At 43.7% G+C, this 15,000-nt stretch overlaps 1 protein-coding gene across 2 annotated transcripts in view; it reads right to left on the reverse strand.

Annotated features, from left to right (window-relative positions):
* Positions 1-210, reverse strand: part of LOC126579981 (uncharacterized) — a 1,100-nt gene extending 890 nt beyond the window's left edge. The window contains exon 1 of one of the 2 annotated variants that reach the window (XM_050243800.1): positions 56-210. In XM_050243800.1, the coding sequence (XP_050099757.1) occupies positions 56-65 (10 nt within the window). In that variant the 5' untranslated portion in view covers positions 66-210. The remainder of the gene's footprint in view (positions 1-55) is intronic. The other variant, XM_050243808.1, reaches the window with a different exon arrangement.
* Between the last annotated feature and the right edge of the window lie 14,790 nt (positions 211-15,000).

Below are 15,000 nucleotides of genomic sequence, written 5' to 3' on the forward strand. Positions count from 1 at the left end.
ATTGTAATGATTCGTTTAGGTTGCAGAAACAAAGAGCGCGGTCAATCCTACTTACTATTGTCCATCGTTAACCACGAACGGTCAGCAGCGGAATACTTGGCTACAGTCGATGGCGCGTCCAACGATGATATGGGTTCGTCGGCACATTCGAAAAATAATAAAGGAGTTTGCCTCTGGCAATGGCATCGATCGATCGGAGAAGCAGATAGCGTGGCTATACAGGCGGCCTGACGTCCGTTACAGACGGACCGAAACGTAATGCAATCCGTACCGCGTGTGTAAACATCAATAATCATCTCGCGCTCTTCTCTCGGCAGGCACCAGCAGCATGTACGGAAGCAACGGCGTATGATACAGTGCGCTCGTGATATGAGTTTGTGCATAACGACGACATCCCGGCTGCTATAGCTTTTTGATTGGTTTAAAATCTTTAGACAATTATTCAATTAACTGTCGCAGTTAGAGTGAAGGCAGGTTGAGTTGTGGTTTAATTGTGACCCACGTGGTCGCGTATCATTAATTCATTTTTCTTTTGCTCTGCAAACATATGAATGAAACAAATTAACTTATATACAATTTTTCAAGTGCAAGTAAGAAACGTAGAGGAGAATAGTTGCTGTCGATGTAATTTTCCCTCCCTTTTTCGAACGCGAAGGAGAAATTCACCACCAAATGAGTGACGAAAGCACTCACATCGCTCACTACTTAAACCGATCTACTACTACATTTAGTAGCATCCGGCCACCAGGAGCGACAGATGCTAGTAGGGCGTGCCAGGGAAACCGTATTTGGGGGGATAAATCACAACAAGCATATCTTCGTTATAGGGCTTCAATGGGGAGCAGCACAGCGTGAAGGATGAAACGACATTAAATATAATGGATGCAAAAGACGAAGACCGCCATGGTGGTCCCGAAGAGTCTCGTATTCTCATGACGGTTTACCCTACGCTCCCGGAAGGGGGCGAATGGATGTCCTTCGGCCGTATCCTATTTTGTGCCTCCTTCCCTTACTGTGCACTTTGCTGGCTCCCTGGTGGTTTGCTCGTGATTGTTATCGTTATGTGCGCCTCCACCGTCTGGTGCGTACTGACTTCTTGTGACAGCCATTCGAACTCGATTATGTAGATTTTCCTCTCTATCCGTTTAATTTGACTCTTTCGCGAATACACACTTCCCGGCGGTGCTTCTGGTACTGAGCTACCTCTAACGCATGGTTCGGATGAATACGGGAGAAGGAACACGTGGGCGACGGTTCTATCTGCTGTAAATTGAAAAATCCTGAAAGGCTCCATCGTTGCTGCCAAACTTAGTGCCACCGGGGAACGTGTTTCTGGGTTGAGAAATTGAATACTTTTCAACGTTGTTTTTTCCCCTTTGGTTTATTGACGAATGTTCCCGTTTTTTCTGCTGATGTTTTGTCATGCATATTAAGCACGTTTCTCATATGGTTCGCACGTACTGTGCGCCTTCACGCAAGATGATGCCTGCGGTACCGATTCGACTCTTAATTGGAATGGAATTAATTGAACCGTAAGCATACCCTTGTCTGCTACTTTGCCCAAGCTTCGGTTGAATGCCATTCGTAGAAGAAAGGCAGAAGTGCCGAAGCCTCGCTGCTCCAGCTGGTGACGCTTGTGCAGGCTATTCTTCTCGCTTTTTCCCTCCGTTCACTGAAATGCTCAATGGACAGGAAGGACACACGTACCGGAAGGTACCGAGCAAACATAAACAACTAGTCCTGTGCTGTGACCGACAGAGGGGGTGCCCGCGTGGTTCAAGTGTTGGGAAATTCAATAGTTCTCGGACAATGAATGGCTTTTTACTCAGCCTGGGACGCGTTGATTGTAAACATCTTGCAGTATCGGGAGCTGTACGGTGCCAGGCATAATGTCGTCAAAGGGAGGAAGTGCGGGAGGAGGTCACCATATCCTGACATCGAACATTATTTATCATCCAACATGCTGCGCAACGGATGCTGATACAGGCCTGTATTGAATGACCGAACACGTTTCTCCCGCAAATCGTGCAGACCGTTCCCTGTGGTTTTATGGGCATGTGTGGTTACATCTGCACCCTCTGACCCTGACCCTTGCTTTGATTTTCGTCCTCTGCCAGAATGAAGAAGCTCACACAGACCAATCCAGTGGTTGAAAGTGCCAAACCAAGGTGTTCGATTACCAATGTTTCTAGTGGGTGCACCCTGCAATCATGCAGTATCGGTATCAGCTGCCAGGGAAAGAAGGAGACAAAACCCTTCTTCAAATCTAATTAATGCGGTATTGGTTTCGTTGCGGCGATGAGATTAAAACGAAGTACAGTCTGCAACGTGCGTTCGACGTAGACAGCCAACAATCTGTAATCTCCCCAGGGACGACAGGGGGTTGTAGCCCTTAATGCAAATTTAATTCAAGCGTGGGTTCAATTCAATCTGCTCTGGTTATGGCACGAACAGAGAAAGTGACCATCCTGCAGAGTGTACTTTTTCGTCGGAACTTTGAATTGCAGAATTTTTTTTTAACAAAATCCTAATCATAAGTTACATTTAGATACGGCTCGTCCGTCCTTATATATGTTAAAAAAAAATCATAATTTTCTGTCCATTTGACTCTGTCACTAACTCCCTAATAGGAAACCTTAACGGAAGCTCGGAATTGCATTTTTAAATTGAAATTAGCCAGATAAACAGAGGAAAGCGAAAGAAAGAGTGCGAAGAGCAGGAAAAAGAATGAAGGACAAGCGAAAATTACACAACATTTACTTTTTGGGTACACTATGGCCCTCATCTGGCCGTAACGATCCATCGGGCCTTTACGCAGACTAACTAATTCGACCCAAAAGAATGTAGAAAGGAGCACACCGGAGAGCACCTTTAACATGCTTCATAAGACCGGCTCTCTACTGGCGGCGGCGGGGGTCTGGCCATGGAAAAAAGATCGAACAAAACTCCCGCAAATATTGACTACGGTTCCGTGCCGCGTGTTCCGCTTGGGAAAAGTTTATCCTTGTGGTGGCGCATTGCTCACGATTTCAGGACACTGTCTGCATCTGTTTGATGTTGTTATGGTCACAATCATTGTCTGTATTCATCACTCGATCTCGACGGGCTGTCTCGAGATCATTTGGTGTTCACAACGACCTTCAGTGAAGCATCACCGGAAAGCGTGGTTCTATACCGTTGTGTCCTTCAGTATCGAGCGTGTCCGGAATCGAGCGAAGGCCGAAGAAAGCACACCATCGCGTACCTTGGCGGGACCTTGGGACCAGGGACAAACGAGAGGTCACAATCAAACGCGAAGCGTTGGATGTCGTTGATTTATTTATTTGGCTTTTGTCCGCCAACGGCCATCCCTTTGCAAATTCCTTCGGGCACACCGGAGGCGGACACGTACCATGGAATGCTCTTGGAACGTTGGAGTTGTGAATTTCATCGCTCGGCGGTCGGTGGGTGTGCTTTGACGCCTGGAAAGAGCCAGTATTTAGGCATTGATTTTTTGCTGCTCTCTTTGTTGTGTCCGGTGGGACATGAAATCCTTGTCCATTTGAAAGCGAATCAGGGCGATCGATCAATGGCAGCAACGTTCAATCAACTGTAAATCGCACAAAAGACACAAACAGCGGTTCTTGTTGGGTAACATTTGCTAACAATTCCCTTGTTTGAGTTCTTCAGTAGTCGTAATCATTTGATTTGATTGCGAAAATGCAAGAAATGCTGTTAGGGGAGGACTAGTGGCTAGCTAGTCGGAATCGTAAAACACCAAGAATTATGAAATACACTTCTAAAAATTCATTTCAAGCTTTCAAGCACCAGTGCCTGTTAAATTTGGTAAAGTTTTCCAATTGTGCACTAGTTTTAAACCCGTTACGTGTGACTATGAATAGTTTAGGTGTTTTCTTGGGATTTGTTCAGTTGTTGTGCCATGGTTGTTATGAGGTCCGAACAACTTTTCTCTTTGATTCGTATTGCCAAGGAAGCACACCTTGCAATGCTTACCATCAGCTATAAAGGGATGTCGGGTTATTTTACAGAACTGAATTCCAGAGCATTGAAAGGGCATCTCGTTCGAGTTCCGGTTTAATGCTGCATCTTCAATTTGTTTGAACACGTTGAGCATGATAACATCAAAGGCTATGGTGGCTTTCTACGGTAGTAGCTGTTGTACAACAAGCAACGCAAGAAGAACACACGTGTCCCCCATTCCGTTATCTCGAATTTCTTATTTCGATATGGGTACAATTCTGGGAAAAATTGTCGATAGCACTTCAACGATCGAATAAATCAACGCAAAGTGAGGCGACTCACTCAGCTCACTCTATTGGCTTTGCTATTTTTACTGAAATGGGCTCCGTATTGCTCTGTTGGTCATATCCTTCACGATTGACGATGGAATACGTTTGGTATTTAAATATTTTTCGACCAGTCGACACAAAGCGACAATCATTTGAAGCCAAACCCGGAACAGAGATTCTATATGGCGCTGTCGTTGGACCATCATGAATTGAAAAGAATGTTCGCTCTACTGGCCTGATTTGATTTCGACTTTTTCTGCCATCCTTCGTGCGCAAACGAAATAACTGAGATTGCTTGGTATTGTTAAAGCACCATTTTTGCATTAGGGCCCAAGAGCGAAAAGCACAGGCCCAACACTGGACAATTCAAAATTAATGTGCCGTCAAACTAGACTTTCTGTGAATGGTGTCCAATTCACCGGAAGCTGCCACCGCACCTGCAATGCTTCATTTTTTCCGTTGCTAGCATACGTCGAGCAAACGCTGAACTTTTCTTGAAAGTTGAACTTCTACAGTGACTTCTGAGTGAGAAAAACGGATCCCGAGAGTTCCCTACAACTTAGAAACTGCTTCTTTCAGCGTCAATTTGCTGGTGAATGAAGGAAAAAAGTGAGCATCTTGCTCTCTTTGCACGGGACCGTAAAGATCCTCCATCGAGCAGCATGTTTCGTCTCAAGGACTGCTTCTAACAGTTCAAGTTTTAGAAGCATCACACCAAGCCACACTATCGTTCGTGCAGGAGGTGAAGCAAGGGAATTCCGAAGTTAAGACCGATGATCGGTTTAAACGTCGAAAGGTGATATAAATGCATGAGAGAGAAGGTTATACGAAAGTTATTAGCATGATAATAGAGATAAGCGTAGCCAAGGCCCATCAGTGATCTATTGATGTTTGATGAAGAAAAGTAGTTAAAGTAGAATACCGAATAAACAACTTTGGATAAAAAATTCTCCTAATAAATTTCCACTTGTCTGTCTATACCGACCACAAGCTTGGCTCTATGAGTTTGCTTATCGCTGAAACAAATTAATCCGTTTACAGCTTTTAGTTGGTCCTCTGCTGTAAGCGAGAAGAAGTGATGGGGCATACAAAAAAAGAGAAAAAATAGCTTTACCAAATGCCGATAAGCTATCATCCCGCGGGCGGTGGAAGGCCAGGAACGTGACAAAAAGCCAAATTCGCAGAAAAAAAATCATTTATCTCGTTTGCAACGCTTCTCTTGGGCGTGTTAGGTACATTAATTAGGAAAAGGTTCGGTGACGCCATGACCGGTGGTGACTAGGAAGTGGCATTAGCACGTTCCTCCCTAACCAGCAGACCAGTGAGCTACAAATAAACGGCTAAAGCGTCGTTTAACGTTGAGCCGAGTGCCGAGTGCGAAGCTAAGGATGCGGATAAGAACCTTTTTAGCTGGTTGGATCTGTTTTCTTTCCGGCAACCTTCGCCGTTTTAAACAAAAGGACACATTTTGATGGATTATGTTTCGTGGTCATAGTCAGTGGGCCGTGTCGCGAAACTGTCACGGTCGTTGAATTCGAAAGAGAAACACTTATGCTACCAGTGAGCCACTTTCGTTTCGTGTTGTTTTTTATTATTCGGAACTCCTTTAAAGCTGGTGGCAAAAAGTTTAAAAATGCTTCCCTTTTCGGGTACGACTGGCAAGTGGCCAGATCGAATGAATTTCGGCCAATTTCCTGTTGAACAGCGGCCGGAGATGATGGAGCTGTATCTGCGAACGTGATCAATATTCGTGCTTTAAATCTGGTCTAACCTAGGGGGGACCCCCGGACCTACTATGGCTAACGGCTATTTGTTGGTAGACCAGATGCATCCCCACGCTGTCCATCGCGATGGTCGCAGGTGACGAAGATTTCCTTTCATTTTTATTTTGTTCTTCTGTCGGCGACGGGGCGATTATCGTGGTTTCCGTTCAGTTCTTCTTCAGTTGTTGTGCATTTTGCTGAGCGAATTAGGAGCCAGCAACGTTACTTATGTTTTATGTCCGCACGTCCGCCCAGAACTTGATATTTATGTTTGCAAACAGCCACTTGACGGACACCATTTAAACTGTATTTATTTCAACGACGATCACGACTTCCACGACAAAATCTCGCTCCCTACTCTCTTCTAATGGATGCTGGTCAATATTTGCCGTCGAGTGCAGCTTAGCATTTAATGAGTTTTATGATAATTTGTTCGGCGCATGGCGTGTGGATGATAGCCGTTGACCCGCAAACGGTCGATGGGATTTCGATTCTCTTTTTCGTCTGTTTCCTAAATACCATCTCGTTGTGCTACAAATCACCAGACACAGAGTGCTCGGTTAGTAAAAGTTGTGATGCGGTGCAAGGATTTGAGATTGGTTCGCGTAAGCGAATTTGAAGGGCACACGATAGGTATGTGTCCACAAATTGCGCAGAGACCGGCATAGAGGAGCAAATGCAAGGAGCAAAACGCCACGGTTCAGTGGTGGAAGCTTAGAGTGGTGGAATTCAATTTATTTCCAATCGGGAGTACGATGCATTTGTACCAGCCAGTGCTCGAGCGTATGTTTGAACTCGATAAAATGTCATGGATGAAGGGGGGGAACTAACAAAAAGGCCAGCGTAAAAAGAAAAAGTAAAACCTCAAATTTATGGTATGGCATCGTTGGAAGAGGATCGTCAGAATATTTTTCAACACAGAACCGATTTTGTAAGCTTATGTTTTATCCGAAGAAGTTTCCGTTGTTCTACTAAGATATTTTTCCCTAATTTTTTGAAATTAGAGCATTAAATTATGTTTCTTTCAGTGCGCTAGCAAAAGATTTGTAGCAGTGATGAATGTAACACACAACTTTCATTACAAGCAAACTAATCTAAACCTAGTTTTAATTGACTTTCTTTCCTTACTTTTTTCTTTCACTTACCAGGTAGAACTGGAACGTAGAATTTGCTTGGAGCGCTTAATGATAAACAGAGCGTCGGTTGAAAATTAGCGAACCAAAGCGAATTACAAAACTTACTCTACCGCCAGTTGCGAGGGGAAGCCAGTCAGCTATTCTGGCTTTTCCCTAAAACCAGGTAAGAAAACCTAAAGAATGCCCACCGCGAATACCAAGGAAAGGAAAATAATCCCGATAGTTCGGCCGAGTGAAATTTAATACCGAAAAACTCGTTTGTGCTCTAGCCATTGCGTTTGTCGCGAGTGAGTTATGGTGAACATTAAACGAGTTGCCTCCCGGGGGAATGATGTCTGCCTGCCATGCCTTAAAAAACATGCCTTAGAGGAAGTTGGCTTCCGAAAGTTTGTGGAAGGTGCTCCTTCGTGAGATGCTCAAAAACTCTTGATCAAGCGAGAATACCATAGTTGGTTGAGTGGGAAAAGCCTGTTCAAAAACAGCTTTTCATTGTCACTTCTCCTATCATTTTATAAAGAAAAGGATCCCAAACTATGGCACCGAGCCCTCTTTCCTGATTCCACGACGGAAACACGGCGAAAAACGAACGAAAGATCACGGGTGGGCAACCTAATAATGATGCATGAAATAAATGGGGTTCGCTCAAGAAGTGAGACAAGAAGAGGTAGATTGAAAATTTCTATTCGAAGAAAGTCACGAACAGCGTTTTTTTTATACCGCAGAGAATTCCTTTCACATTTAGGCACGAGTTTACAGCATCCTTTCAGACCCGGAATTGACTTTAGACCCCGTAGCGGTAGCTACATAGTAGCATTTTCACCTCTTCCTTTGTGAAGTCTGCCTAAGTTAAGAATCAAGAAATACGCTTCGCCATCCAAACAGTATCGTGCCAAAGCGAACTTCGTGGAAAAACACAATTCATCAATTGCTACAAAATCCAGGAGGGAAAACAAAAAAAGGAAAATTATCATCTTCTTCAAATACGAAGGTTCACCGGAGTCGCCCACGTTGCACGGACACGCCATGAAACTGGTGCTCTGCAAGCATGTCAAGCGCACGGAATACCAGAGAAAGGTCAAAACTTTGGTGACTACATAATTGGATTTTAACCGTAGGACACCTTCTTCCGAGGATAAGCAGGATAAAACATCTTCGAGAAGCCAACAAGTGGCTGTTGTACGCTCGGATTTCAATGTGGCCGAGCGGCAGCATAAGCTGCTGTACGGTTTCAGGAACGGTTTTTTTGTTATTAAATGTCGGCAGCAACTAGTTTTATTTTCGATCGCCTTTTTCCGAGGAGAGTTTTAATGAAAAAGCCTCTACATCAGAATTCTCAAGCGCATATTAGCATGCGGACAGCAGAAGAAAGTATCAACCAGTCCGGGGTCCATTTCATCACATAACTTGGAGGTGCATGGCTTTATTGAATTAGATTTCTCCCATCAAACCCAACCGGTGCCGGTTGTCGTGGCCAGAGACGTGAAAACAATTCCAAAACTGGCCGGGAAAACGAATTTATGTAGCTCTGGTGCCGAAAATCCGATGATGGAGGCGCCAGGTAACCGGTAAAATTTTTACCGATTTTTCGTAGTTTCAGGGGTTTTAAAATAGCAATTTGAATGGATAAATAACTTAGAAATCTTCAATTCCAACATTTGCAATGATTAAAATTAGACAGAACATACAATTAATGACCAAACTTAACATACATACTACCATGATCAAAAATAAACCGGAATTTGGTCATAAAAAGAAAAGTACTTGTGTTTTCTTCAAAATTCAAATTGTCCCTTTCAAAGTAGTCCCCGTCGGATGCAATGCACTTGTGCCAGCGTTTGATCCACTCCTCAAAACTTTTCTGGAACTCGGTTTTTGGTATAACCATTAGTGGCTCCGGCGATTTATGCTTTATTGTCTCCACACTCTCAAAACAAGTTCCTGGTAGTGATTTTTTGAGTCAATTGAATAGCCAGAAGCCACATGATACGAGACCACCTTAATTGACCGGTTGTTGAATGGTATTGGTGTTGTTTTTGACGAGAAACTCTCGAAAAATCAACGCATTATGAGATGGCGCATTATCGTCATGGAGAATCCACGAGTTGTAACCCCACCAAGGCAGATTTTTTTTTGCGGATTGATTCAAATGATATGTTGGTGGTCTCAGCTATCTCCCTTATCGTTAATTTGCCCTTTTCGATCAACAATTTTCGGATTTTATCGACGTTTTCGTCAGTTTTGGATGTCAATGGCCTTCCAGGACGACAATCGTCCTCAACAGCCTCACGACCACTTTTAAAGCGTTCATACCACTGGTACACCTGTGTTTTTGATAGAGTATTGTCATCATAACACTTTTGTATCATTTGTAATGTGTCGGAACACTCAATTTAATTTTTAACGTTGTTCATGTTTTGAATCAATTTTAAAAATCGCCATGACGTAAAAACTTAATGCAAACAAATCTCTGCTGTAAACGTAAATGAAGAGCTGGAAAGCTGAAACTTGGCATGTACATCACTAATAGAGCCGTCAACATAATAAAAAAAACAGAATTCAAAATTGATAAGCCCGCGCGGAATAAATTCAAAATTCCGGTTTATTTTTGATCATGGTAGTATACACCGTGGACGTGGCCGTGGGCCGCAGGTAGAATAAAGTGCTTTCCATTTTCAATCTGTTTCCTTTAAAGCTGAACTTATCACTGAAGATATGCAGTGGATGGAGAGATATGGAAGCGAAACCATCGTTCGTATCGAAGTGGAAAAATCCACTTTGGTTAAGCTCCTGTAAACCATTATGCTTCGAAGGAAATGTTTTCTGACATGGAATAGCTTTGCGTCGGCATTCAGATTTCCTCGCCGTACCTTCTCCGATGCTACGTTAAGAGTATCGTAAATTTTATGGTTTTTTTTATCGATTTATAAGATTCTGATACCGGAAGCCCTGATGCAACATCAGTTCCGTGCGAATGTAAATGGCTTGCTCTAAATCACTGAATAAAAAAAGATTTTGGCACATTTCTCATGCCTCCTTGATGAACCGCAGAAGGAATGGGCCTGCTACGGACGAGTTTCGACCATTATCGGGATCATTTTTATCATTAGCACATGCGATCGTCTCGGAGATACACTCAAGAAGAGCTAAAGAGCGTAATTTGTTGTTTTTTACTGAAATGGAATCCACCATTAACTGTGAGAGTTTGCGATAGTGTGGGAGCTTCGCGAGATAAATTAATTTACGTAAATATCGTGCTGGCTCTCCGTTCGTAGAAGGATGAATGGTCCAACGGATTTATTTTGGGACAAATTAAGAGTTTTCCAAACCAGGTGGATATCTCAGGACTTTTTCCTAGCGACGCCATTTCGGTGGAAAGCGCTAAGAGCTAATATGCTCCACAAGACGGGATCCGGATCGTTTAGTGACCTTTTCAAAGTTCGTAGAAGCATCAATGAAGTGAACAAGGCGTAAAACCTTAAGGCAGATGCCATGCGCTTGAGCTTCTGAGTAGTCAACTCCATCCAAGGGCTGTCATGTCTGCTGCACCCTAAGTCCCATGGTTCCTTTAGTCTGAGGAATCTTTGGGGGCGGACAGCTTCATGGCGCATGGAGGTGTTGGCAGCATGATGGGAAGTGTGCTTTCCCCAACATCTGACGGATAGTCATGCCTGGCGCCGTCTGCATGTATCGAACGCAGTCACCAGGCAGTGGGAGTTGCGAAGAAGAACGAAAAGAGGTCACGATTGACTGTTTCCTCTATTGTAATAATATTTATGCCGTACTGTCGTAACATTTTCATAGCAAATCGAAGCGATATAAAAGGGGCAAGCTCTCCAGCAAGCTGTTGTGAGATAACGATAATACTTGCGAATACCGACTGAGCTTCGAGTGCAATGCCCTTTCGTTGGCTCAGTTGACGCTCTGGCTGCCGTCGAAACGAATGTATCCCTACATCGTACGCCGGAAAGCGTGGTTTAGCTTCAACGATTCTTTTGTCCCTAAATACCCCAACCAAACACACACTTGAAGCATAAACAGAATCATCAAAAATGCATGCTCCACCTGCTTAGCATTACCCACATGCTGTGCTCCGTCGATGCGAGCACGACTTTCACGTGTGCCATGTCTCGCGTTAATGTTGCTGAATATTACAGGTCTTTAACGATGATGCGTGGGATTTTTTAAAATTTTGTTTCATAAGTACACATTATACCAACGCAAATATTGAAAAATGGAATCGCATCCAATACGTTGCGCGATCGATTTTCTCTCCCTATATCGGTCTTCCTGGGGGTATTAATCAAATATTCACGAAACCAGTGTGGTCGGAGGAGTAAACGGATACGTTCTTCAAATAAAACTTCTCACCAATTTCGATCCGCGACGTGAGCATTTCAACAGGGATCCTTCTTTTCCAGGATAAAAAAAGAAACCGAAACGGCAAAGTGTTATTTGGTTTGACGTCGGGTTCGTTCTAGCGCGCATCCAATAAGGCGGAGAGTCTGGCAGACATGTTGATTGTTTCTTTCTTTTCAGTTTTGATTAGCGAAAGTTGTTATTTTAAGACTTCATCTTTAATGGAGTTAACATTTATGGAGCATAATTGTGTATGTGTATCCGCTGGAAAGTCTAAGCGGAACTAACGGTCCAATACACTCCACGGGCATGAATATTGGAGCGTACATTGTATCAACAGGATTCCCAAAAAAATATCTGGCAAATTTCATTTTTTCCCCTCCCAGGACGTGTACAACTGGTTTGCGTATGCAAACATTGTATTGCACAGAAACAAACACATGGTGACCGGGTCGAACACTGAATGTTTAAAGGAAGAAAAACAGAAGGAAATCAAGAATGGTTCAAGGCGCACAAACAACAACCCGCAGCCAGGAGACTCGCACCGAAATCTTTATTTCTCGGGAAAAAGTGTTCCGGCCCACTTGTTGTTACTGCTCAGCTCTCAGCTTTGACTGGTATTATTGCTTTTTTTTTTATTTTCCCATCCACCAGCGCTCGTTAATGCTGGGTGTGAAATGCAGACCGCACAGTGTAGCATAAGGATATTCAAATTTATTCAGCCTTTTTGAATCCCCGAATCGCTGTAAACGGCAAATGTTGTCCGAGTGATAAATGGAAACAGTTAGTGTGGGCAGAACATGTGTGGTTTACATTGTACGAATCGCTTGTTAAGTTGCATCCCATCTCATGGGGGATCATGACATGAGAAATGGAAATTCTTTGCTTTCACCTGCAACATTAAAGTCGCCATCATGATTTTGAAGGTGGCACGATTCGCTTTGGGAAAATTTTAAACGTAGGATAAAGTATTTCAAAAAGATTACATGCTCATGCACATGACTCACGATTATTCGAGGTTCAATCTCGTTTCGGAATGTTCCATTGTGCCGTGCCATGTTCAGCCCCATGTCCCAATCAACGAAAGCTCCATTTGCCATGGGGCGGAGCTGAATATTTGATGGAGGGAGTGGGCTACAGATTTACGCTTGTTGCTTTTGCGAAATTGCTAAATCCACTGTCCGATCGCTGAGTGCCGGTTTACTGAGGGTGGCCAGCTATCGCTCTCCGGGCGCCCTCTCTGGTCGAAGGAACAAGTGAAGAAAAACGACTGAAGACTCTCGATTCCGACATTGAACATGACTGGCGACGCAGCGTCGCATTTATTCATAAGATGTTTTGCCTTCGATCGGGAATTCGACGGAGGCGGTTGTCGTCGGAGGTCACTGCAGCTTTTTTGCTCGTTAATTTTATGAACTCACATATTGGCACTTGTTACAAGCAATGGTAAAACGTGGCTACAGACGAGTGGCGAAGTTTGATAAAGAGAGAGAGAGAGAGAGAGTGAATTACAGCAGCATAGCTATTATGCGCTGATAACTTTTGAAGAATTCAGCCCAAGTAGAACCAACGCGAGACCAAGGTTCGTTGGAGTAGTGCCGAGAAATGTACTATGGACTTTTGGTTTACTTTTTAGAAAAAAAAGCAATTTGAAGGTCGAGTGTCTATTGCAATGTCGTTGGTTCGCTTCGCTGGTCAGCTGGACCAGATCTCATCTCTGTGCAGCATGCATTAAGCTTGACAGGTTTCAAATAAAATGAATATTTAACACAACCGACACCTACAGATGATGCCATCCAGCAGCTCGTATTTCCATACCAACTATTCTCCTCGTTCCGATCAGGTCCGACATTTATAAAATGAACTTTTGCTAAGTGAATGTCGTGAATGCATTTTAGTTCCACCAACTTCACCATTCCAGGTTGTGTGTTATCATATGAAAGCACTATCATCGCCGTGTTTTAGACGACGAATCGTCCGTGTTGGAGGAAAAAAAGTTTAGCCAAGCTCCAGTGAACCAGTTCCATGAAAAGGACACTCGAAGCCAACACACTGACCACCGCACTGACAGCTCGTGCTAAAATAAACGTACTGTAATTGAGTTAGATAGAAAGCAACTCGTTTAAAGCTGGTTGATGCGAGAGTTTGTGAATTAGAATCCATCCTTCCGGAGAAATGAAACAAACTTTCACCGCCAAGAAGTCCGTCCATTCCAGTTGAGGTGCTACCAAATAATTAAAACTTTCTCCCTCTCTCTCTCTCGCTCAGGCATCCTACCTTGGTTCTCGACCGTCCAGCAGATTTCCGCTTTTTTGTTGGTTTCCTTCTTCGCTATCTGTAACTTATCGTCCCGGTTCAATTTAACTTCATTCCCTCGCGATCAGCCGCGTTGACAGCGCGATCGTGAATAATTAGTAAGCCGGTAACCCCCAACTTGTGTGCGAAAGTTAACAGCACTTAGTTAATGGACGTCGAGCGGCCAGAAAGCCCCCCGCCTTTATTATCCACGGTCCTGCGACCATATTTCACTTTGAAGTGCGTCTGTGTTAGCGGATGTTACGGTTCGTTTTTCTCAAATCATAATGGTGCTAGTGCTTATGTTCGTTGGAAATCGGAAACCATTTTCTCATGGAAACGACGTGGTGTAACATGGCGGCATGGTTCTGTTGCTTTACAGCACATTAAACAAACGATGTATGTTGCTGTTGCTGAACTTATTGTAAAAGTTTTTTTTTGTGATTAACGATTCGAACATACATCACGAAGGGCCTAATGTTTTGCGCAGCGTGACAGACACCGGCGCGGTCAAGGGGCGAAAATTTAGTTTACGAGCTTTTTGTCACCTTTTTCAACTTGCACCTGACAGTAGCAGGAACCTTTTTCCACCTCCTAATGGGAATTCTCACGCAGGAATGCGCATAGTTAATATGAGTCACGACCGGGTATTTCCTTTGAGGCGCCGGCACTCTCCGGATCTCCGGATCTTGCTGAAGAAAGACCGGGAGTCTTTTCTTTTTCGCGAGACAATTTATGCATGCCTATGTTGCGTTTTTTATCATAATCAAGAACTTTATGGTCCATGGTTGTTTGGTGGCTTTAGTTCCGGTTCTAATGTTGTTACTAATTCAGAAACGACCATGGCCACAGTAGCCATGGTTAGGTAACGTTACAGATTGCAGATCAGTGAGGACCTTGCCTTGAAACACCAGTTGCCACTAATGTGTGTGCGTATCCTGTGTAGCGTGATGACATTGAATTCAAAATTACTTTAAGAACTCACTATGGAGAATCTGGTTGTGAGCGACATGTGCCCTCAAGGATCACTCTCGGGGACAAATGGTTCGTTTAATCATATTGCGTCTAGCGGAAAATTTAGAAAACTCCCTGTGGGCACAACAATGAACGTGAAAGTGAAACCTGCTGCCTCAAGTGACGTCAACCACCGGTGTACTTGCG

The sequence above is a fragment of the Anopheles aquasalis genome, chromosome 2 (genome assembly GCF_943734665.1).
Source record: "Anopheles aquasalis chromosome 2, idAnoAquaMG_Q_19, whole genome shotgun sequence".
Lineage (NCBI taxonomy): Eukaryota > Metazoa > Arthropoda > Insecta > Diptera > Culicidae > Anopheles > Anopheles aquasalis.